A 24,958-nucleotide genomic window follows, 5' to 3' on the forward strand; every position below is an offset into this window, starting at 1 on the left:
AAAGATGTGTGGGTTAGGTTGATTGGCCATGATGAATTGACCCTAGTGACAGGGGCATTAGCAGCATAAACATGTGGGTTACAAGAATAGGGTCTGAGTGGGATTGTGGTCAGTGCAGACTCGATGGACTGAATGGCATGCTACCTGTAAGGATTCTATGATTCTATGAATTCATGTTGTTACAAGTTACCTATAACATCCTGTCTTGTGTCTGGGTTTGGACATATCAAATACCTCTCCCATCTCCAGATGTTTAATTTAATGAACTCTTTCAGTTTAGTAGTCTTTGTTAATAAATGAACCTCTATTCTAGGCTTACCTTCCTTGTGCCGAGGCCTTGACGCTTACCTGGGTAAGCTTTAACAGAGACTGTGGTTTCTCTAATAGCAGCTTATGTATGATTATTAACACTTTCACTCTGTTTATCCTGTCTAGGGAGGTGATCTTACCTTTGTGCCCCACTGGCTGATGGTCAGTGTGAGCCGGTAATATGGTGAGCAAGTCGAGAAATCAGGTTCACACCCGATTTCTCCCCTCTCACGATCTTACCCACACCAGACATCCGACAAGGTCAGCCTCACATCCATTTCCAGTGCAAGGCTGAAGAAATCATTCAAATAAAATTTACATACTTTTTGTATCGAATTACGAGTCTGGGACATTACCGTCTGGGTTCACTTACCTCTGTGGCCTCACCAGGAGAGATTCTCTCCAGTGAGAATCACAGCTGGCCCCCACCAATGGGGAACTAGATGTAATGGCCTCGCTGGTAGAAATAGAGGCCTTGTGGCTCCCTGCGAGGGGTAACTGGCAGGGAGGGTGCCCCTTGTGCAATGCCAGTCTTGCACCCTGGCACTGTGAACTGAGTATCAGGCTACACCATGAAGGTGGGGCCTGAGGGGGCAGGCCTATTGGGGAGGGGCCAGACAGGGGCGGCCACCTGGTGCTGGTGGGCAGGAGGGAACCACTGTGCACTGTGTGACATTGATCAGTGTGGGAGGGAGGGTCATGCTCTGGGCTGGCTATGGCAGGGGTCGGAGGGGTGGGGTGGGAGGTGGTGTTGGGCTGGCTATTGTGTTGGGAGGGGGTGTTGTGAAGACGATTTGTCTGAGCAGGAAGGGGGATGGGGCAATTTGCGAGCGTAGATCGGCACAAGCAGGCAAGAGTGTCATGGTAGGCCATTGGTCCCCACAGTAGCCGAGGGCGGGGTGATGTGTTTAGGCCAGAGAGGCTGGGTGAGAACAGCAGAGGTTGAGTGACAGTCCTCTCTGCTCCCACAGCAGAGGGACCTTTGCAAGGTCAGAAATGCACATCAAGAGGTGGTAACAGACGGTGATGGGAACATTTGGTGGATATTTGTATCTGGACTTTCAAAAAAATTACCACATGGGATTATAAGTGAAGATTAAATCAGTTCTTTGCACATCTCTTTAGCTGGATCACAATGCTCTTTTACCATTCCAGCCTCTCATTCCAGATTAAGATCTGGAAGATGCAGGAAGGTGACCTTTGTGTTCCTATCCAGTTCCACCTCCCCAAGCAGTAATTCCTGATTTTGATAACCCATCACACCTCAAGGTGTGTGATACATGCCCGGTACTTCCACACGGAGTTTGGACTGCTGGCAGTGTAGAGGTATTGTCACTGGATAGGAATCCAGAGATACAGGACAAAGCTCTGGGAACCTGTATTGAATCTGATTATGATAGAGGATGGAAATTGAACTCAATAAAAAATGAAGTCTACTGATGGCCATGAAGCCATTGCCAACTGTTGTAAATACCCATCTTGTTCACTAATATCCTTGAAGGAAGGAAATCTGCCGTCCTTCCCTGGTCTCCCCTACATGTGACTCCAGACCCACAGCAATGCGGTTGTCGCTTAAATGTCTACAGAAATGAATCAGCAGGATCAAGGTGAAGACTGTGCAATATTCATGCACACATTTCATCTGCATCACTGTAACCTTGTTCCACTGCTGCATCCACTTCGACATAACTGCCTTGGGCTTTGCACATCATTGGGGTGAGAGGCGGTGGGAGAGTAGGGGAGTAGGATAAAGGGTACGAAACAAAAATTAAAGTTCCTAGTTTATTTATTAGTGTCACAAGTGAACTTATGTTAACGTTGCTATGAAGCTTACTGTGAAAATCCTCTGGTGCCTGTTCAGTTTCATTAAGAGAGAATTCAGCATTTCCAGTGCACCTCAGCAGCACAACCTTCAGAATGTGGGAGGAAACATGATCACCCGGACAAAACCCACACCAACATGGGGAGAATGTGCAGTCTCGGCACAGGCAGTTGCCCACGTCGGGAATCCAGGTCCCTGGCACTGTGAGGCAGGTGTGCTTACCACTGCGCCTATACACTGTCCTCTATACAAGGGCACAAACATCACCAAGAGTGAGTCAGCAAATTACCAGAATAAACTATTTTCCTTTCTGTAAAATATATCTCAATACCAGATTACACCCATGATGATGCTCAGATGTGTCTATTGTGTATGCTTCCTAACACTACATCTCTCTATCAAAGACTCTCCTTGGACAAACATCCCATTATTTTCCATTCTATCTCAACTGGGAGCCATGGATAACATTGACAATTAAACATAATTTTTTTGACATTGAATTTGATTTCTGACACTAACATGTTTGCTCCTTAGGTGAAAGATCATTATTTAAGTAGAAGATTAAATGATACTTACATGTTTCAAATCATCTCAAATTGAGACAGTCCCATGTATCGTTTACTTCTTAACATTCATAGAAAGGAGATAAAGTGTATTTTAAATTCCAGCAAATTTCTCTTTAAGCATTTTAAAATATTAATTCACATGTAATGAACTTGTGAATTCCAACTTCTTCTGCCCTTTTTTCATGTTTCTTTAAGTGAGTGCTATGGGGCAGCACCAAGGACCCAAGTTCGATTCCCAGCTTGGGTCACTGCCTGTGTGGAATCTGCACGTTCTGCCCGTGTCTGTGTGGGTTTCCACCCACAGTCCAAAAGATGTGCTGGTTAGGTGCATTGACCATGCTAAATCCTCCCTTAGCAGCAGGTGCCTGAGTGTGGCGACTAGAGATTTTCACAGTAAGTTAATTGCAGTGTTAATGTAAGCCGACTTGTGACACTGATAAAATACTTAAACAAAAACTCCATTGTATAGTGTGCTCAAGTCAAGATCTCCCATTCCCAAGCACTCTGTCTTGACAAAACACAAATATCTTCGAAATATCAAAGCCTTTGTACAAACGGGTATCTGCGGCTCAGTTTCCAATTCTTGTAACGTTGGAACTATTGTTACACTTTGCAGTACTGGACACAATTGTTACCTGTGCCGATGTGTGTGAGTTTCTGAAACAGAAAAGGCTCATCCTGCTCAGAGCTGAATGGGTTAATTCTAAATTAAGACATATTTGGTGAAGGAATTCACTGTCACTGTGATTTCAAAAAGAGACTGGGTTACAATGCTCTCAGAGTAATGGCGGTTTCAGCAGAACAAATATATTTCTTCAAGTCTTGTGGATTCACCAATTCAAATTGGATATTTCCGAATAAAAACCTTGGAGCAAAATGGAATAGAAGATAAAGTCCCAATTATTCCCCAGGGTGATTTTTATGAAGATTTTAAATACAAGATGAATCCACCAACAATCACCTTAAATTCCGCTCCTCAATTCGAAATAACACCGTCAAAATTTAAGAAACGACTCCACTCTGACAGATGTGGATTTGTATCTGGATTAGAAATCCACATGTTTCACCCGTTTCAATAGAGTTTCATTGTAGCATTAACAAGTTTTCAGTTTCAAAACTTTGAAACTGTTCTCCCCCTTTAGACCTAACCATTTTCAGGAGAACACATCAGAGTTGGAGCCGGTCTGAAGGAACAGCAATGCAGAGCATTCACACAGCCTTTCCTCATTCACTAACAGGACATTTACACACACACATCTGTACACACAATTCTTTCTCACATCACTTCAAGTTTCACTCTGGATCTTTTCAACGTTACAAACGGAGCACGTGCTTTTTAAAAGGGGATAAAATAAATTCGATCACATCTTCTTTCTTCACTAATGTCTTGTTGAAATTGAGGGAAATCCGCGTTTCACAAATAACAGAAAAGGAAACATTGAAGATTGTTCCATTGAAACAACAGGGGGCGGAGTTTCCAACAGAGTGTGTTTCAATTCCAAAACTTCTACAAACTTCTTCCACTTAAAAAGTAAAACTTGTTTTATTTTCTCAATTCTGGGGACACAATCTGAAATTCCTTTCACTCACTCTAATTTCTATTTCACTGTAATTTTCCTGTTTAATTTCTCCCACCCGGAAGCCGAGGATCCGCTTCAGTCCCGGTTTTGATTTGAAACTTATTTGAACTTTCTCTCTTTCCGACAACAGTCAATCCCGCAGCTCATTTTCCATCATCTCAATGGCATTGCCCCAGGTCTGTCTCCCCGCGGTTACAATCCGGACAACAGCATCAAACTGCCTCAGTTCATCCACAATTTTCCAACTTCAACACGGAATTCACAGAACATCAACAATCTCCCCCTCCCCTCTGCCTTTCCCTCTTTTCAGTTGTTGTCTGAATAAACTCAACCATCGATCAACCATAGAATCCTTGTAGTGCAGAAGAAGGCCATTCGGTCCGTCGAGTCTGTACCGATTTCCGGAATAGCAGTTTCGCCCAGGAGGCGAGTTACTCTCCACCAAATTCCCAGCCTCTGACCCACTCTTGCAGCGACAGTGTTTAATTTCTTTTTTCGAACCTGCTTCTGATATTCCACCAACCAGACATCAACAGCCCATTTCTGAAAAGCAGCGAGATCCATTTCTTCATCCTGATTCAATAATCTAATCTTTGGTCTCACATCTCCGTGATCTCTCATTATTTGTTTCTCCCTTTCGACTTTCTCCCAATCATTCCAATATCCCTAATCTTATCCAAGCATCCAATCTCCGAATACTGTTTCTTTGTGCACCATTTTACCTTTCAATTTAACTCTGCCTGATCAGCTATTCACTTTTTCAAATCAAGTACAGCACAGAGCTCACACACTGAGAGAGACAGTATCAGTACAGGACACAGCTCACACACTGAGAGAGACAGTATCAGTACAGGACACAGCTCACACACTGAGAGGGACAGTATCAGCACAGGACACAGCTCACACACTGAGAGGGACAGTATCAGTACAGGACACAGCTCACACACTGAGAGGGACAATATCAGTACAGGACACAGCTTACACACTGAGAGGGACAGTATCAGTACAGGACACAGCTCACACACTGAGAGGGACAGTATCACAGAGGTACTGATAATGCTGGTCCCTTTGTGTGCAGTGTTTCTGTGGGTGATGGAGTGTGAGGTGGGATTGCTGGGGTGTAGATCTGAACCATAAGTCAGCAGAGAACATGAGAGATAACAGCAAAGTAGTCCATTCAGCCCCTTGAACCTGTCCCGAGTTCCATGTCAGTCATTGCTGTTCTTTTGCCTCATCTTGTCTTTCAGTCCTGCTCTCTGTAACCTCCATTCCCTGAGATACCACAGATCTATTTATCTTCAATATCTTCAGGAAGGATTCATCCTTAATTTTCTGGGGTTGTAAATCACAAAGGTGAGTGAAGAAATTTCTCGTCATTTTAACCGGTTCACCTCTTACCCTGGGGCTTTGCCTTCATGTTTTATTGCTCACCAACAGAAAGAATCTTTCAGTATCTTACCAATGAAGCCCGATCAGAATCTAACCTCTTTCAGTGAGATCACTCTCTTCTTTTCTAAACTCCAATGAATAATCCCACAACCTGCACAACCTTTCCTCATAAAACAAATCCCAATCATTCCAAGAATCAGCCAGTTAAACCTTCTCTGTACAAATTCCAGGATAACTCTACACAGAATTGCAATTTCAGCAACGGTCTTTAAATTTGTAGCAAGAATTTTTTGTTCTGTTCTCGAATCCCATTGCTGTAAAGATGAAGGTATCATTTGCTTTTCTGATTAGCTTCTGAAGGAAGTCACGTGGCACAGTGGTTAGTATTGCTGCCTCACAAACCAGGGACTCGGGTTCAATTCCGGCTTTGGAATACGGACTGTCTGTGTGAAGTTTGCATGTTTTGCCTGTGCTGCTGTGGGCTTCCTCCAAGATCGCCGGTTTCCTCTGACACGTTGATTGGCCATGCTAAATGGGCACTAAGTATTCAAAGATGAGCAGGTTTGGGGAACTGGCTGGGTTTCAGGAATAGGGCCTGTGTAAGATGATCTGGCAGAGTTGAGTGCAGATTTGATGGGCCGAATGGCCTTCTTCTGCACTGTTGGGATTCTATGATTGCTACTCATGGATTTTTTATGTTTCTTGTGGAGTGCACCTAAGTCTCTCATTGAAAAAAAAAAGTTTTCTCCTTTTCCATCCTTGCCAGCAAAGTTGAATAGCCCCACAGCTCTGCCCTCTGCCATATATGAGCAGTTCTAATGCTTTCCCACCATGTGAAACTGGAAGCCATATTTCACCTCCAATACACACTCATTGTGCAATGTGCATTCACTGAGTCCACAGACAAAACTGTCTGACTTCATTACACCTGAATTAGCACATAAATAAATGTGGCCTGGTCTCAGAAATATTCTTACACGCAATCATTTATTTCACAAAGCATTTTTGTCTGAAATTCTGAGATTGCAACAGGTAACTGAGTCTGAGTGTGGGATTAATAATGTGCCTGTCTCCGATATGATATCATTAAGATTCTGTCTCTTTGATGGAAGTTTTCTCAGTAGAAAACAGACTTTACAAGGTTTCCTGGAACCAGTACTTGGTTTTGAACATCTGTTCCACAATTCACTCTGACTCTGTCTCTTACTCTCTTACTCTGCCCTCTTTTTATTTCTCCCTTGTACAATATAACAAAGTGCGATGCTATTACTGAAGGATGGACATCTTTCGGTTTAAATGCCTTCTAGTCAACTGGGTTCAGCAGAGTGACATCTGTACGGACAAGTGTGAATGCGCAGAAGGCCATATTGTGTTGAGATGCAGTGTAACCCCATACTGGCTCTCGTTACATGCTATCTGCCACCTTGTACCTTCGCTTAAGTTGTCCACATCTCTTTGCAGCTTCTCTTTGTCCTCCACAGTTTGCACTTCCATCTGGCTTTGTAGCTGTTTCAAATTTAGATACATTACACTCAGCCTCTTGGTGTGAGTCGTGAATGTAGATTGGAAATTGAAGTCCCAGCACTGATCCCAGTGACACTCCATTAGTCACAGTTGGCCAACTCGAAAATAGTGCATTAATGTCTAATCTCTGTCTCCCGTCTGTTAACCAGTCCTCTTTTCATGGAAAAATATGACCCTCAACTCCTGAGCAGGGTATCAATGCAGAGATGCGCTGTTGAGAATAGGCTTTTTAAAATAAAGGATAAAATTTGAAGGGGTTCAATGCTGGTGTCCCCTCATGTGAAGACCAGTGGATGTCTGGAGTCTCACGCCAACAGAGCTTTGCACGGAGGAGGATCTGGACCAATTCTTACTGTTCCAGCTTTGCAGGTCCAAAATGCAGACAGGTGACACTCAGATGAGGAATCTCTGGCAACAGGTTGTGAACCAGACACAATTTGAGGCAAGATGGAGAGAGAATCAGATTGGGTCATATCAATTTCTCAACTCATTCCCCGAAGAGACTGAGTTCAAAACCAATAGGTTCAACATAATAATATCAGAACATAAGAAATAGGAGCAGGAGTAGGCCATCTAGCCCCTCGAGCCTGCTCCGCCATTCGATAAGATCATGGTTGATCTGATAGTGGGTTTAGTTCCACTTACCCACCTGCTCCCCATAACTCTTTATTCCCTTATTGTTTATTAGAAGACAAAAAAAAATCATTTTGCAATAATATTAAATTAACAGTAGACATCAATGTTCCTCACGTCCCCCAGTGTGCACACATCCTGTAACATGGCTTTTTTAAATTGTAAGAAGTCTCACAACACTAGGTCAAAGGCCAACAGGTTTACCCGGCAGCAAAAGCCACCAGTCCCTGGAACACTGCCACCACCCCCCACCCCCTCGCCCCCCCCCCCCCCCCCACCAAGCGAGTGGCCACTCACCTGACAAAGGGGCAGCACCCCAAATGCCAGTGGCCCCCGCCACCAAACAAGCCTGCTGGACTTCAACTTGGCATTTTGAGACCTCTTATTGTGTTTAACCCAGTTTAATGCCAGCATCTCCACATAATTTTTTAAATTGTAACATCCCTTTCAATCTACTAACGCCCTAAGTCAGAAAATACATTCCCCCCCCCCACACCCCCCCAACTTTTGGAGCTAGATTAAGTTAGTGATCCAAAAATCATAGAATCATAGAAAGCCTGCAGTGCAGAAAGAGGCCATCTGACCAATCGCATCTGCACTGACCAGTATCCCACCCAGGCCCTGCAACTCGATTTCCAAAACATCAATAGCCTTTGCCTTTCAGTTTTATTCCCCATCAATTAAAGTGATTCCAGTTCAAACCAAGCAAATATCTCTCCCTCAAGTACCATACAGGTCAGGTGACGGTAGGCTGGCTCCCTGTCTAAGGAGTATATATGGCTCTCTACAGAGAAAATATAAACTCCAGGTCATCATCCACTATCGGGCAATGCAATGTCTTTCCATGTTTTATGAATGATATGCGTAGCCCAACACATTGAATTGTCCCAGTATCATTCAGAAGTCCCTTATCTCCAATAATATTCCAGCAGATCTCCTCTGCACCCTCTCGAATACATTGATATTCTTCCTAAAACACTGTGACCAGAGGTGGGGTCAATTCTCCAGGTGAGATCTAATCAATATTTTATCAATGTTCAGCACGATCTCCTTGCTTCTACACTCTGTGCCTCTATTTATAAAGCAATGGGGTATATATGCTTCTTTCACAGTCTCATCACACCTTCCTGCCAGCCTCATGCTCACTCAGGTCTCTCTGTTCCTGCAATCCCTTTATAACTGTACCATTCAGTTTACATTACCTCTGTACTCTCTTCTGTTCAAACTGCAGCACTTAAAATACTTCACTGGATTGTATTTCACCTGCCCTGTGTCTGCCCATTTCACCAGTCTGTCTAATGGAACACTGATTGTATCTGGATGGTGGACAAAGTGATGGAAGTGAAGCTTCAGTTTCACAGAGTCTTTGTTCAGACCCTGTTTGGAGTCACTGAGTTCAGTTCTGGACACCGCACCTCAGGAAGGGGAGATTGGTCTTGGAGAGGGTTCCGATCACCAGAATAATAAAAGCAGGTTAAATGAAAGGGGTTTTAATCTCCCGGAGTTTATCTGATTGGACAGTTCTCAAAATTGAGGAAGTTACTCACCCTGTTTGTGTCTATTCTGCCGGAGACTGATGACTCACGGAAGCTCTTTATTCTGATTGGCTACCTCCTATTTTGTGTCCAATCAGATTGTGTCTCGGTGTAAACAGGAAAAGACAGAAGGAGTGAGTTGAGAAAATGGTCTTTCTTTGAAAAAGAGTTTCCTCCAAATGTTTCCCCAAGACGAGGGAAGCAGCAATGATTGGACTGATAGTGCTGGTCCTTCTGTGTGGAGAGGTGTCTGCAGGTGAGTGATGGGGTGTGAGAGGGGCAATGCCAGGCTGGGTGCTGGGGTATTAACCCTGGGTCAGTGAGTGATGGGGTGTGAGAGGGGCAATGCCAGGCTGGGTACTGGGGCATTAACCTTGGGTCAGTGAGTGAGGGGGGCAATGACTGGCTGGGTGCTGGGGTATTAACCCTGGGTCAGTGAGTGATGGGGTGTGAGAGGGGCAATGCCAGGCTGGGTACTGGGACATTAACCCTGGGTCAGTGAGTGATGGGGTGTGAGAGGGGCAATGCCAGGCTGGATACTGGGGTATTAACCCTGGGTCAGTGAGTGATGGGGTGTGAGAGGGGCAATGCCAGGCTGGGTACTGGGGTATTAACCCTGGGTCAGTGAGTGATGGGGTGTGAGAGGGGCAATGCCAGGCTGGGTACTGGGGTATTAACCCTGGGTCAGTGAGTGATGGGGTGTGAGAGGAGCAATGCCAGGCTGGGTACTGGGGTATTAACCCTGGGTCAGTGAGTGATGGGGTGTGAGAGAGGCAATGCCAGGCTGGGTGGAGGTCTTGCTCTCGGTTTGGAATCAGTGTTTTGGGGTTCATACCCTGATCTGTGTGTGTGTGTGTGTGTGTGTGTGAGGGTGTTGGTGTTTTTAGGGTGTATATCCTGAATTCTCTCTCTCGCTATTTCAGGCTCTCACTCTCTCCGGTATTTCTTCACGGGAATGACTCCGATCCCGGGTCTCCCGGAGTTTGTGGGTGTCGGTTATGTGGACGGTGTCCAGTTTGTTATGTACGACAGTGATCGGAGGGAGCTGATCCCCCGGGAGCAGTGGATGGTGGAGAGCGAGGGTCCGGCAGCCTGGGAGAGGAAGAAGATCTTCGTACAGAAGCGGGAGATGTATTTCAGAGCAAAAACTCAGCTCCTCATGTCCCGCTGGAACCAGACAGGAGGTGAGTGCTCACTCTCCCAGCACCCGGGGATCCAGGTGGGAATGAGGAGAAACCCAGAGTGGATCAGGAACCGGGAGCCAGAGGCTGATTGGCTGCAATTGGAGATGTGACAGGAAATGTGATTGGCTGTGAATGTGTGGAGGGATTGACGCTGGCTCTGATTCGTTGTGTATGTGTGGAGGGGGCCGGGTAGTTGGTGTTGATTGGCTGTACGATGAGATCACCCATTGAGATTGCTTCTGATTGGCTGTGCAGGTGAGATTGCCCATTGTGACTGTCTCTGATTGGCTGTTTGTGTTTCTGATCCACAGGGATCCATGTCTACCAGATAATGACTGGCTGTGACCTGAGCAATTATGGGACAATGAGTGCATTCACCCAGTATGCGTGGGATGGGCGCGATGTCCTCAGCTTTGACCAGGATCACATGGAGTGGGTGACCCCGGTGCCCTGGGGGGAGATCATCAAAAACTGGTGCAACCAGGAGACTGACAACATTCAGCGATGGAAACATTACCTGGAGGTGGAGTGTATCGAGTGGCTAAGAAAATACCTGGAGTACGGACAGAGAGAATTGAGAGTCGGTGAGTGAGGGGGGAGTGAGAGTCCGTGAGTGAGGGGGGAGTGAGAGTCCGCGAGTGAGGGGGGAGTGAGAGTTGGTGAGTGAGGGGGGAGTGAGAGTCGGTGAGTGAGGGGGGGAGTGAGAGTCGGTGAGTGAGGGGGGAGTGAGAGTCGGTGAGTGAGGGGGGAGTGAGAGTCGGTGAGTGAGGGGGGGAGTGAGAGTCGGTGAGTGAGGGGGGGAGTGACAGTCGGTGAGTGAGGGAGGGAGTGAGAGTCAGTGAGTGAGGGAGGGAGTGAGAGTCAGTGAGTGGGGGGGGAGTGAGAGTCGGTGAGTGAGGGGGGAGTGAGAATCGGTGAGTGAGGGGGGAGTGAGAGTCGGTGAGTGAGGGGGGAGTGAGAGTCGGTGAGTGAGGGGGGAGTGAGAGTCGACGAGTTGAGGGGGGAGTGAGAGTCGGTGAGTGAGGGGGCAGTGAGAGTCGGTGAGTGAGGGGGGAGTGAGAATCGGTGAGTGAGGGGGGAGTGAGAGTCGGTGAGTGAGGGGGCAGTGAGAGTCGGTGAGTGAGGGGGGAGTGAGAGTCGGTGAGTGAGGGGGGAGTGAGAGTCGGTGAGTGAGGGGGGAGTGAGAGTCGGTGAAGGGGGTGATGCCGGGACTCTCTATCTCGAGGTTCCTGTACTGACTCCTCTTTCTTTCTCTCTCAGTTGCCCCCGTCGTGTCCTTTACCCGTCTGGGTGATTCTAACCGGCTGTCCTGTGCCGTCACCGGGTTTTACCCTCAGGCCATCGAGGTGAATCTGTGGAGAGACGGAGTGGTGATTGGTGAGACTCTGTCCACTGGGATCTTACCCAATCACGACAGCACCTACCAGATCCGGAAATGGATCGAGTTTGATCCAGAGGACCAGGCCGAGTATTCCTGTCGGGTGGAACACAGCGGGATGAAGGAGACATTGGTGGTGATTTACGGTAAGACTGTTTCTCACTGTTAGAGAGGACCCAGCCTCAGAGCAGGATCACAGGAGGGAGGGTCAGTGCTGAGCTGTCAGCCCAGGAGATAGAGAGAGGGAAATAAATATTATTCAATGTTTTATATATTATGGTTTCACAGTGCAACATGATACAGTGTATCATTGGATATTGTGATTGCACTGGGCCTGGTGTAACATTGGACACGAAAGTAGGTCTTGACCTGGGGTGTTCTGGGATATTACAGTAGGTGGGACCCAGTGTTCCTGGGATATTGCAGTAGGACAGACCGTTGTGTATCCTGAGATATTCCCCATAGGACCATTCCCTGTGTATCTGGGATATTGCAGCCTATAAGGACACGGTATATCCCAGGATATTACAGGAGATAGGGCACCGTGGAATATCAGAAGATGGAGAGAGCCTGCTGTATCCAAGAAACAATACTTTTCATTGTATACCAATACATGTGACAATAATACATCAAATATTACAGTAGGACAGGACCCAGTGCATCCTGGAAGTTTACTTCAGTCAGATTAAGATCAGTATTCAGAAAAATAATGGAATCCCTTCTATTGGAGACAATTCCTGAAAATCTAGAATCAAATATTATAACAATGAATATTCAGCATGGATTTTGAAATGAAAAATCTTGTTTTACTCCACTTAGTGAAATTTTTGAGGATGTAACAAAGGGAATCGACAATGGTAATGTAATGGATGTAATATATAATTTTTCAAATGAAATAGGAAAGGGGGTTCGTGATGGACTGATTGACAAGGTCAAAGCAAGTGGAGTTAGGGGATGAGTGACAGAATGGATTACGCGCTGACTTTGGGACAGAAAGCAGAGAGTGTGAGTAAAGGGTGTTTCAGAGTTACAGAAAGTGTTAAGTGGCGTTCCACAGGTATCAGTGCTGGGATCACTGCTGTTCACAACTTACACCCCATAACTTCGATATTAGAGTCAAAAACACAATTGCTCAATGTTGCCTGTCGCACAGTCTATTTTAACCCTTATACTGTGGACAAATAATTACGAGTAGATGTCTTATGAGTATAACCAGTATTTATTTAAACTCACACAATGGAATAATCACCTACCTGACCAACAATAAGTTATCTTACAGAAAATACTACAATTCAAGTCCAATACAAGACCTTAACTTTCGTGACTGGCAAGTACCCAAGCAGATATTGGTCTTTATCTGTGTGCTGGTCCTGGTAGCCATCTGCGTAGTCTGGTGCTTTGGTCTGATCTGGAACTCTGGCTCTGGTCTTCCTTCCTTCCTTCTCGGGTATGGTGGCTCTCCTCGTACTGGTTGTCGCCGGCGATGTTCACCATTTTTATAGCTCATTCGTGGGTTCAGAGAGAGAGAGAGAGATTCCTGGTTGCGCAGCACCCTTTATACTCCGTTGGGTTTCACGCTCCTTTTGGCCATTGCGAATCAACCGATCAGGACTTGATCACCCTGATCGATAAGAGTCCAATCAGATGGGACCACACCGATCTCTGGGTGTGTCCCCAACGGCCATGTCTGTAGGTACTGGAGGCACATCGGTCACATACCTCCCTCCTAAACAAGGGTTCACGGTGCCCTTATGTCTGGTACACAACCCCGTGTGACCAGAAAGTCTCTTTCATCCTGGAGATGAAACAAGCCAGTGTGACAATAAAGTCCCTTTCATCCTGGAGATGACCCATATCGTGTTTATTCACTCGTCAGGGTTGCAGCCTGTTTGTCTCTGTCTTTAAACTGCAGCCTGTCAGTTTAGTTCTTGCCCAATTGTCCCAGAGTGCTTTACAAAACACCATTTTAGATGGCCCGTTTGGCCACAGTCATCGGCAGATAACACCAAATTAGGGGAATTAGTTGATATTGAGGAGAACTGGAGTAAATTAATAGGACATGAATAAACTTCATCAAATAGTTGGTGAATAAAGTTCAGCACGGATAAGCATGAGGTATTTTTCAGTTAACGATGAATAGGGAGGGTTGAGAAACAAAGAACCTTGGTGTAGAAATACACCAATCAGTAAACATACAGTTACAGGTTAGGCAATAAACAAAATACAATCGAAAACTAGGTTTTACTTCTCGAAGAATAGAATTGTAAAGTAGGAACATTATTGCTAAACCTGGATCAAATCTTGGTGAGACCACATTTACAGACCGTCTGCAGTTCCAGTCACCATTTCATACAAAGGATATCGAGTCAGGGAGAGAGTGTAGAGAAGATTTACAGAGATGGTTCCAGAAATGAGTGGGTGGATATCTCAGGAAAGGATTGACCGGCTGGGTCTCTGATCTCAGGAAAACAGAAGGCTGAGGGTTGATCTAATCGAGGAATTTAAAATTAGGAAAGGTTTTTGATAGACAGACACATTGAGCGTGTTCCTCTTGTGTGAAGAGCCTATCCAGTGGCCATCAATACGAGAAACCCAATGGGGAATTCATGAGAAACCTCTTCACCCAAAGAGTGATGAGAATGTGGAGCTCGCTGCCACAGGGAGTGGCTGAACTGAACAGCATAGTTTAAGGGGAAGATAGACAAGCAAATGAGGGAGAGGGGAATAGAGTTAAAATGGCTTAATTAGATGAGGAATGATGGGAGGAGGCTCAAGTGGAACATAAATACCAGCATCAACTGGATGGGCTGAAAGGCCATTTTCTATGTCATATATCCTGTGCTTCCTGATTCACTCTCACTCTGATTCACTCCCACATTTCTCTTTCTCTCTCTCTGATTCCCTCTCTCATTCTGTCTCCCTCATCTTTCTCTATCTCTCATTCTCTCTCTCCCTTACTCTTAGTTGATTGTCCTCTCCCTCATTCTCTCACATTCTCTCATGTTCTATTTCACTCTGATTCTCACTTTTCCCTCTCCCTGATTCACTCAGTCTCTCTGATTCTCTCTCTAACAGAACCAAAGTCTCGCTCCCAGGTTGCTGTTCCTGTCAGGATTGTGGTCGGGGTCCTCGTGCTCATCGCTCTCATCATTGTGGCTGCCGTCATCTACAAGAAGAAAGGTAGGAATTGGAGGGAAAAGAGCGGTAGGTGAACTGTAGTGGATCCAGGCAGTCCGGGAGGCTGGAATTGATTTGTGCCATGACTAGCCTTTCGAATCAATTCATAATGATGGATGTCAGAGACAGCGGATGATAGTTCACTGGGGGCAGGGATTGTGGGAGAGTGTTCCAGAGTAACAGTGGCTCAGGCTGTGGGTCTTAGGTTGGTGTCTTGGCGGGGAGGGGATTGGTGGGTGGGTGGAAGAGCTGCAGGGTTGGGATAGGGTCAGTAAGGGGCTCATGATAAAGGGGAAGTGTCTGAGAATTATGGGAAGGTCTCAAATTGGATGAGGAGTTCAGGGTATCAGTGAGGGCTCAGGTAAGAGTGAGGGTCTAATGACAGGACGGGAGGGAGGATCCAGGGTCAGGTAGGAGTGAGGCTCTCAGGTTGTGGTGGGAGTGAAGGTTCAGAATTATGTTGTAGGGGCTCAGTGCGAGTGAGAGTTCCAGCCTCTGTCTCTGATTTCCTCTCAGTCTCATCACTCACTGAGCATTCCATGTTTTACAGGGAGAGGGAAGAGTGACTACAATCCTGCAAAGAGTAAGCTGATCATCAAGTATTGTCTCTGTGCAACTGTGTACATCATTGTTCATTCTGTTTCAAACATAGTGTGTGTGTGTGTGTGTGTGTGTGTGTGTGTGCGCGTGCGCATGCGCACGTGTGTGTGAGTGCGTCCATCGTGCATTTATGTGTGAGTGTGTGGGCTTCTATGTGTCACCGTCAGTATGGATGTGTAAGAATATCTTTCTTTCTCTATGTCTCTCTGTCTCTCTTTGTCTCACTCATATTTTCTTGATCACATCCACAGTCTCTGTCTCTCTGATAATGAACAAATTTTTAACACCTCTTCTTCCTTTAACAGCTTCTGATGATGGGGATTCCTCATCCAGATCCTCCACAAGTACCTGAGGTATGAACTGTGTTGATAAATATTGGGAGTTGATCCTTCTAACTGGGATATTCCCGCTGGATTTAACTGTACAATCTGGTGGGTGGGATGTGAGCTCAGTGTCTGTCTCTCGCTGTATAGTCACTAAAGAGCAGCTCATCCAATCCAACACCGAGCTTTGAGACTGGCCTTTTGGAGACGGCTACTCCTGTACAGTCTGACGGTGGAGAAATGGTGTGTATTGAGGTGTTGAGACATCCAGAAACATCACAGCCTCGCCAGCCTCTGCTAAGCTACTCAGTCTTCTTAAGGAATTTGTAACTCCCAGACATTTGACTGAAGTTGGCCACTGAGCTGTGCCACTCCCACAGGGTTTAATATTAGTTGTGCTTTGGGATGAGTCTGATCATTAGCTGGATGTTTGGGGTATGGAGTAGAATTCAGGAGTTTAGCTGGTGTTTGGGGCTCTGATGGGTTTAGCTGGTGTTTGGGGCTCTGATGGGTTTAGCTGGTGTTTGGGGGTCTGATGGGTTTAGCTGGTGTTTAGGGCTCTGATGGGTTTAGCTGATGTTTGGGGCGCTGATGGGTTTAGCTGGTGTTTGGGGCTCTGATGGGTTTAGTTGGTGTTTGGGGTTCTGATGGGTTTAGCTGGTGTTTGGGGTCTGATGGGTTTAGCTGGTGTTTGGGGCTCTGATGGGTTTAGCTGGTGTTTGGGGCTCTGATGGGTTTACCTGATTTTTGGGGCTCTGATGGGTTTAGCTGGTGTTTGGAGCTCTGATGGGTTTAGCTGGTGTTTGGGGTCTGATGGGTTTTGCTGGTGTTTGGAGTTCTGATGGGTTTAGCTGGTGTTTGGGGCTCTGATGGGTTTAGCTGGTGTTTGGGGCTCTGATGGGTTTAGCTGGTGTTTGGGGCTCTGAAGGGTTTTGCTGGTGTTTGGGGTTCTGATGGGTTTAGCTAGTGTTTGGGGGTCTGATGGGTTTAGCTGGTGTTTGGGGCTCTGATGGGTTTGGCTGGTGTTTAGGGGTCTGATGGGTTTAGCTGGTGTTTGGGGCTCTGATGGGTTTAGCTGGTGTTTGGAGCTCTGATGGGTTTAGCTGGTGTTTAGGGGTCTGATGGGTTTAGCTGGTGTTTGGGGTTCTGATGGGTTTTGCTGGTGTTTGGGGCTCTGATGGGTTTAGCTGGTGTTGTGTGGTTGAAATGTTGAAGGATAGAATATTTTTGATTGAGAGCGAGGCCATTCAGCCCATCATCCCTCTTCCTGTTAATGAAGAACTCTCCAGCCTAATCTCACCTTCCTGTACTCGGTCTGTACCTCTGTGGATCACAGCTCTTCAACTCGACATCCAAGAATTGATTCAATCCGGTGAGAGTTTTTGCCTCTACCATCCTTTCAGACTGCACTTCAGCTGTCGTCTGTCTGGTTTTGTTATAGTTCTAGCAAAACCATTCTGCTGTCTGTCTCAACTGATGCAGAAAAGCATGTTCTGTACCTTCTTTACCATGTAATTAACCTGTCATGAAAATTTTCCCAATCTGTAGACACATACATACCTGGGTCCCTCTGTTCCTCCACATTACTCATTATCCTCCCATTTATTGGGGATTCCCGTTGCCTTTTTAATCCTCCCAAAATCCATCACCTCTCACTGCTCTGGATTGAATTCCATTTTCCACTGTTCTTCCCAACTGCCCAGAACATCTCTACCTTCCTGCAGTCTGAAGCTTTCCACTTCACTGACACCCACACAGAAAATATTTGTACCTCTGTAAACTTCTTTATCATTCCTGCTGCATTTGAATCTAAATGATTCACATGAACTACAAAAAGTGGGGGTGTGAGTTCTGGGTCCTGTGGAACCCCCACTGGTAACAAGAAGTCTTATTTAGGTCTGAGAAGTCTCACAACATCAGGTCAAAGTCCAATTCAGAATCATGTGCTTTTGGAGAACTGCGCCTTCCTCAGATGACTGATGGTCAGTCCAACGCCAGCATCTCCATCCACATCATTCTACTCACAATCAACTCCTTAACCCTTTGCTTCCTGCTACTTAGCTAATTTGGGGTCTGATTTGTCAATGTTTCTTGAATCTCGATGCGTTTTACATTTCTGACCAGCCTGCCATGTGGGATCTTGTCCAAAGCCTTATAAAGATGCATGTTGAGCATGTCCACCCCACTGCCCTCATCAGCCCTCCATCTCACCTCCTCCAAATTTTCAGTCAGAAAGCTTGAGATGAGTTCCCCTTAAATTCACGTTAACTTTCCTCAATTAATCTGTGACTTTCTAAATGAAGGTTTGTACCGTTCCTCACAATTGGTTCCAACAATGTTCCCAGCACCCAAATTGCACTAACTGGTGTATAATTACTCATATTGCCCCTTGTCATTTCAATCCATGGTGTAATATTGGCAGTCCTTTAATCTCCTTTCACACTCCTGTAGCCCGGGAAGAATGATTCTGATGATCAGAGCCTCTGCAATTCCCTCCTTTGCTTCTTTTAACCCAGTGATTTATCATCTTTCAAAGTTGTAAAATCCGTGAATATATCTCTTACAATGTTTATCTGATGCTATAACTCACACACTTCTTTCTTAACTGCAATATCAGCATTGCTCTGTTTCCCAAAGACAGTGACAATGTATTTATTCACAACCTCAACACATTCTCCACCCTCTCACACAGACTGTCTTATTGGTCTCCACCAGGACTTACTCTTTCCCTGTCCTTTTCTCTTCAAGTACTTCAATAACATCCTTGGAGGTTCCTTGATTTTTCTTGCTAGTATTTTGTTTTGCTCCTTCTTCTTTCCCAATATTCCTCTCTCTGTATCTCTTCCAGGTTTCTACATTATTGGGTGTTAGGGGTCTGATGGATTTTGCTGCTTTTTTTTGTGGGGGTCTGGTGGGTTTTGTTGTTGTGTTCCAGCTCTGCTGGCTTTGCCTCAGTTTTTCTTTCTCATCCCCAGTGCCCTCCAGTGTATTCTGAGGTTTGTAATCCAGGAACACCAGGAGCCGAGAGCAGCAGCAGGAGAGGATGAGAGGATGAGGGAAGATGTAATTTCATCGAGGTGACAGCAACTGACTGATTCAAGCCACACATGTGATTCTGTTTAAATGGAACTGTGGTGATGGTTTGGAAGCAATTGCTATATCTGGAGCTGCACTTTCTGAGCTATTCTGAACTGATGTGCGCTGTTTATTCTGCACAGTGAATGATCTGATGGAAAAAATTCTATGTCCAGAAAATGAGAGAGTTTTTGACCTGTCATTTAGATGAATCCAAATCTACAATCTTATGCACTTAGAGCAGAAAAGAGCCTCCAATCTGTTTCTCACTTGTAGGAGGAGGGGGTAGGTCTTACACAACCAGAATGGTGCCTGACAACAGCAGAGGACACCATTGTGCATGTGCAGGTCCCTCTGCTCTGAGCACAGAGAGACCTGCCACTCAGCCTCTGCTGCTTTCATCAGACCTCCATGGTCTAAACATGGACCTTCCCAGCTGCCACCGTGGTCCGTGGTCTAATGCGACCCCTGATGGTCGGACCAATTAACCCCGTGACACCCCACAGGCCCAGCCAGATGAAACGGTGCTCCCATGGCAGATTGAACCCTGTGACCCCCCCACCCCACTATTTGGACCGACATTCCCTATCCATCCCACCACCGATTGCAATGCAGTACTTCCATCATTGATGGCAAATACTTCGTGGCAGTAGCACCCTCCCCCCACCACACCCCAATTTGCAAATGCATAGTGTGCAGTGCACTATCCCACCCCACCCAAGCCCCCATCACCACAGTTTGGTCCCACCCCAGTAGAGCCACCCCTAAATAATCAGGCTCCACACTCCTCCCACTCCCCACTGCCGGATGAGCCCTTCCAAGATACCAGGCTGGCACTGTCTGCAAGGCACTCCCCCCCCGACTCCTCAGGGTGGCTTCAATGGCTTCTAGATCCGCTGGTGAGACATCAGGTCTGGTCCCTGTTGTGATTCTTGCTGGAGACAACCTCTCCTGTGAGGCCACAGAGACGAGAGCCCAGACGATTGAACCACGGGCTCGCTCATTTTGTTCAAAACAGGTTTTAAATGTAGTCAAGTATTTTATTCAGCCTCGCACCGTAAAGTGTGTGAAATCGGGTGCGAATCTCATATTGTATCGAACGCATAAATTCCAATATCTTCTGCCCTTTCCTGACTTTTTTAATCTCTGCTATTCATTGCTGAGTGTGTTTATGTCGAATCTCCCATTCCCAAGCACTCTGTCTGGGGAAGTAACGAACTTCATGGAAATATCAGAGCTTTTGTATCAAACTGTCACCGCGATCTGACAGGTGGAGATGCAGATCCGTTTCCAATTCTTGTCACTGTTGGAAATATTGTTACACTTTGCAGTATTGGACACAATTGTTACCTGTGCGGATGTGTGTGTGTTTCATTAAAACAACAGAAAAGATTTACTCTGCTTGGAGTCGAATGGATTATTTCAAAATTAAAACATGTTTGGTGAAGGAATTCACTGTCACTGTAATTTCAAAAAGAGACTGGGTTACAATGTTCTCAGAGTAATGGCGGTTTCAGCAGAACAAAAATATTTCTTCAAGTCTTGTGGATTCACCAATTCAAACTGGATACTTCCGAATAAAAACCTTGGAGAAAATGGATTAGAAGATAAAGTCCCAAATGTTCCCCAGGTTGTTTTTTTATGAAGATTTTAAACAGAAGAATAATCCATGAACAATCATCTTAAATTCAGCTTCTGAATTTGAAATTACACCGTCAAAGCTTTAAAAAAGCGACTCCACTCTGACAGATGTGAATTTGTATCTGGATTAGAAATCTACATGTTTCACCCGTTTCAATAGAGTTTCATTGTAGCGGTAACAAGTTTTCAGTTTCAAAACTTCTAAACTGTTCTCTCCCTTTAGACCTAACCATTTTCAGGAGAACACATCAGAGTTGGAGCCGGTCTGAAGGAACAGCAATGCAGAGCATTCACACAGCCTTTCCTCATTCACTAACAGGACATTTACACACACACATCTGTACACACAATTCTTTCTCACATCACTTCAAGTTTCACTCTGGATCTTTTCAACCTTACAAACGTGATTTTAAAAGGGGATAAAATAAGTTCCATCACATCTTCTTTCTTCACTAATGTCTGTTATTGAAATGAGGGGAAAACCGCGTTTCACAAATTCCAGAAAAGGAAACATTGAAGATTGTTCCATTGAAACAACAGAGGGCGGAGTTTCCAACAGAGTGTTTCAATGCCAAAACTTCTCCAAACTTCTTCAACTTAAACAGTAAAACTTGTTGTATTTTCTCAATTCTGGGGACACAATCTGAAATTCCTTTCACTCACTCTCATTTCTATTTCACTGTAATTTTCCTGTTTAATTTCTCCCACCCGGAAGCCGAGGATCCGCTGCAGTCCCGGTTTTGACTTGAAACTTATTTGAACTTTCTCTCTTGCCGACAACAGTCAATCTGGCAGCTCATTTTCCATCATCTCAATGGCATTGCCCCAGGTCTGTCTCCCCGCGGTTACAATCCGGACAACAGCATCAAACTGCCTCAGTTCGCCAAGAATTTTCCAACTTCAACACGGAATTCACAAAACATCAACAATCTCCCCCTCCACCCCCCTCTCCCTCTCTTCAGTTGTTGTCTGAATAAACTCAACCATCGATCAACCATGGAATCCTTGTAGTGTAGAAGGAGGCCATTCGGCCCATCGAGTCTGTACCGACTTCCGAAATAGCACTTTCGTCCAGGAGCTGAGTTACTCTCCACCAAATTCCCAGCCTCTGACCCACTCTTGCAGCGACAGTGTTTAATTTCGTTTTTCGAACCTGCTTCTGATATTCCACCAGCCAGACATCAACAGCCCATTTCTGAAAAGCAGCGAGATCCATTTCTTCATCCTGATTCAATAATCTAATCTTTGGTCTCACATCTCCGTGATCTCTCACTATTTGTTTCTCCCTGTCGACTTTTTCCCAAATATTCCAATTTCCCTACTCTGATCCAAGCATCCAATCTCCAAATACTGTTTCTTTGTGCACCATTTTACCTGTCAATTTAACTCTGTCTTATCAACTATTCACTTTTTCAAATCAAGTACAGCACAGAGTTTACACACTGAGAGGGACAGTATCCGTACAGGACACAGCTCACACACTGAGAGGGACTGTATCAGTACAGGACACAGCTCACACAATGAGAGGGACAGTATCAGTACAGGACACAGGTCACACACTGAGAGGGACAGTATCAGTACAGGACACAGCTCACACACTGAGAGGGACAGTATCAGTACAGGACACAGCTCACACACTGAGAGAGACAGTATCAGTACAGGAGACAGCTCACACACTGAGAGGGACAGTATCAGTACAGGACACAGCTCACACACTGAGAGGGACAGTATCAGTACAGGACACAGCTCACACACTGAGAGAGACAGTATCAGTACAGGACACAGCTCACACACTGAAAGGGACAGTATCAGTACAGGACACAGCTCACACATTGAGAGAGACAGTATCAGTACAGGACACAGCTCTCAGACTGAAAGGGTCCGTATCACAGAGGTACTGATAATGCTGGTCCCTTTGTGTGCAGTGTTTCTGTGGGTGATGGAGTGTGAGGTGGAATTGCTGTGGTTAGATATGAACCATAAATCAGCAGAGAACATGAGAGATAACAGCAAAGTAGTCCGTTCAACCCCTTGAACCTGTCCCGAGTTTCCACACAATCATAGCTGATCTTCTGCCTCATCTCGACTTTCAGTCCTACTCTCTGTAACCTCCATTCCCTGAGACATCACCGATCTATTTATCTTCAATATCTTCAGTAAGGATTCATCCTTAATTTTGTGAGGTTGTAAATCACAAAGGTGAGTGAAGAAATTTCTCGTCATTTTAACTGGTTCACCTCTTACCCTGAGGCTTTGCCCTCATGTTTTATCGCTCACCAACAGAAATAATCTTTCAGTATCTTACCAATGAAACCCTGTCAGAATCTAACCTGTTTCAGTGAGATCACTCTATTCTTTTCTAAATTCCAATGAATAATTCCCCAACCTACACAACCTTTCCTCATAAAACAAACCCAATCATTCCAAGAATCAGCCAGTTCAACCTTCTATGTACAAATGCCAGGATAACTCGACACAGAATTGCAGTTTCAGGAATGGTGTTTAAATTTGTAGCAAAATTTTTTGTTCTGTTCTCTAATTCTTTTGTAATAAAGATGAAGGTACCATTTGCTTTCCTGATCGATTTCTGAAGGGAAGTCACGTGGCACAGTGGTTAGTATTGCTGCCTCACAAACCAGGGACTCGGGTTCAATTCCGGTTTTGGAATACGGACTGTCCATATGGAGTTTGCATGTTTTGCCTGTGCCGGTGTGGGCTTCCTCCAAGATCTCCGGTTTCTTCTGATATGTTGATTGACCATGCTAAACTGGCACTAAGTATTCAAAGATGAGCAGGTTTGGGGAACTGGCTGGGTTTCAGGAATAGGGCCCGTGTAAGATGCTCTGGCAGAGAGTTGAATGCAGATTTGATGGGCCGAATGGCCTTCTTCTGCACCGTTGGGATTCTATGATTGCTACCTCATGGATTTTATGTGTTTCTTGTACAGTGCATCTCCGTCTCTCATTGAAAAACAAGTTTTCTACTTTTCTGTCCTTCCCAGCAAAGTTGAACAGCCCCACAGCTCTGCTCTGTGCCATATATGAGCAGTTCTAATCCTTTCCCACCATGTGAAACAGGAAGCCACCTTTTACCTCCAAGATACAATCATTGTGCAATGTGCATTCACTGAGCCCACTGACAAAACTGTCTCACTTCATTACACCTGAATTAATAAGTAAATAAATGTGGCCTGGTCTCAGAAATATTCTTACACACAATCATTTATTTCACAAAGCATTTTTGTCTGAAATCTGCAGCGATCACAAAAGGTACAGAAATTCTACCTCTTTGATGGACGTTGTCTAGGTAAAAAGCAGACGTTACAAGGTTTCCTGGAACTACTACTTGGTTTTGACCATCTGTATCTCAGAGCCGCAATTCATTCTGACTCTGTCTCTTACTCTGTCCTCTTTTTTTTTCTCCCTTGTACAATATAACAAAGTGAGATGCTATTACTGAAGGATGGGCATCTTCCAATTTAAACACCTTCTGGTTGGCTGGGTTCAGCAGAGTGACATCTGTACGGACCAGTGTGAATGCGCAGAAGGCCATATTGTGTTGAGATGCAGTGTAACCCCATACTGGCTCTCGTTACATGCTATCTGCCACCTTGCACCTTCGCTTAAGTTGTCCACATCTCTTTGCAGATTCTCTTTGTCCTCCACAGTTTGCACTTCCATCTGGCATTGTAGCTGTTGTAAATTTAGATACATTACACTCAGCCTCTTGGTGTGAGTCATGAATGTAGATTGGAAATGGCTGAAGTCCCAGCACTGATCCTAGTGACGCTCCACTAGTCACAGCTGGTCAACTCGAAAATAGCGCATTTCTGTCCAATCTCTGTCTCCTGTCTGTTAACTCGTCCTCTGTTCATGTACAAATATTACCCCCAACTCCTGAGCAGGGTCTCAGTGCAGAGATGCGCTTCAGAGAATAGGCTTTTTAAAATAAAGGATAAAATCTGAAACGGTTCAATGCTGTCGAGCTGGTGTCCTCTCATGTGAAGACCAGTGGATGTCTGGAGTCTCACACCAACAGAGCTTTGGCGTGGAGGAGAATATGGACCTGGATGATTTCTTCCTGTTCCAGCTTTGCAGGTCCAAAATGCAGACAGGTGACAGTCAGGTGAGGATTCTCTGGCAGCAGGTTGTGAACCAGACATGATTTGAGGCAAGATGGAGAGAGAATCAGATCGGGCCATATCAATTTCTAAACTGATTCC

At 45.4% G+C, this 24,958-nt stretch overlaps 2 protein-coding genes across 2 annotated transcripts in view; both read left to right on the top strand.

Moving 5' to 3' along the window:
- The window catches only part of LOC145348138 (class I histocompatibility antigen, F10 alpha chain-like), a 70,754-nt gene extending 51,105 nt beyond the window's left edge, over positions 1-19,649 (top strand). The window contains exons 6-8 of the mRNA XM_080196300.1: positions 15,648-15,680; positions 16,003-16,050; positions 18,996-19,649. Of these exons, the coding sequence (XP_080052426.1) occupies positions 15,648-15,680; positions 16,003-16,049 (80 nt within the window). The 3' untranslated portion in view covers position 16,050; positions 18,996-19,649. The remainder of the gene's footprint in view (positions 1-15,647; positions 15,681-16,002; positions 16,051-18,995) is intronic.
- On the top strand, positions 10,285-12,951 carry LOC145348145 (class I histocompatibility antigen, F10 alpha chain-like). Its single transcript, XM_080196310.1, has 4 exons — positions 10,285-10,542; positions 10,854-11,126; positions 11,803-12,066; positions 12,820-12,951. The coding sequence occupies exons 1-4, from the start codon at positions 10,314-10,316 to the stop codon at positions 12,876-12,878; spliced, it is 825 nt and encodes a 274-aa protein (XP_080052436.1). The 5' UTR covers positions 10,285-10,313; the 3' UTR covers positions 12,879-12,951.
- Positions 19,650-24,958: the final 5,309 nt, after the last annotated feature.

Source organism: Carcharhinus amblyrhynchos, chromosome 9 (assembly GCF_965287045.1).
Source record: "Carcharhinus amblyrhynchos chromosome 9, sCarAmb.v2.hapA, whole genome shotgun sequence".
NCBI lineage: Eukaryota > Metazoa > Chordata > Chondrichthyes > Carcharhiniformes > Carcharhinidae > Carcharhinus > Carcharhinus amblyrhynchos.

Bases quoted from the DNA above. Each gene is read 5' to 3' on its own strand.
- LOC145348145 (XM_080196310.1), top strand. From the start codon at position 10,314: ATGACTCCGATCCCGGGTCTCCCGGAGTTTGTGGGTGTCGGTTATGTG. The intron at 11,127-11,802 runs GTGAGTGAGGGG...TTTCTCTCTCAG, and splicing joins ACAGAGAGAATTGAGAGTCG to TTGCCCCCGTCGTGTCCTTT. The intron at 12,067-12,819 runs GTAAGACTGTTT...CAAATGAAATAG, and splicing joins GACATTGGTGGTGATTTACG to GAAAGGGGGTTCGTGATGGA.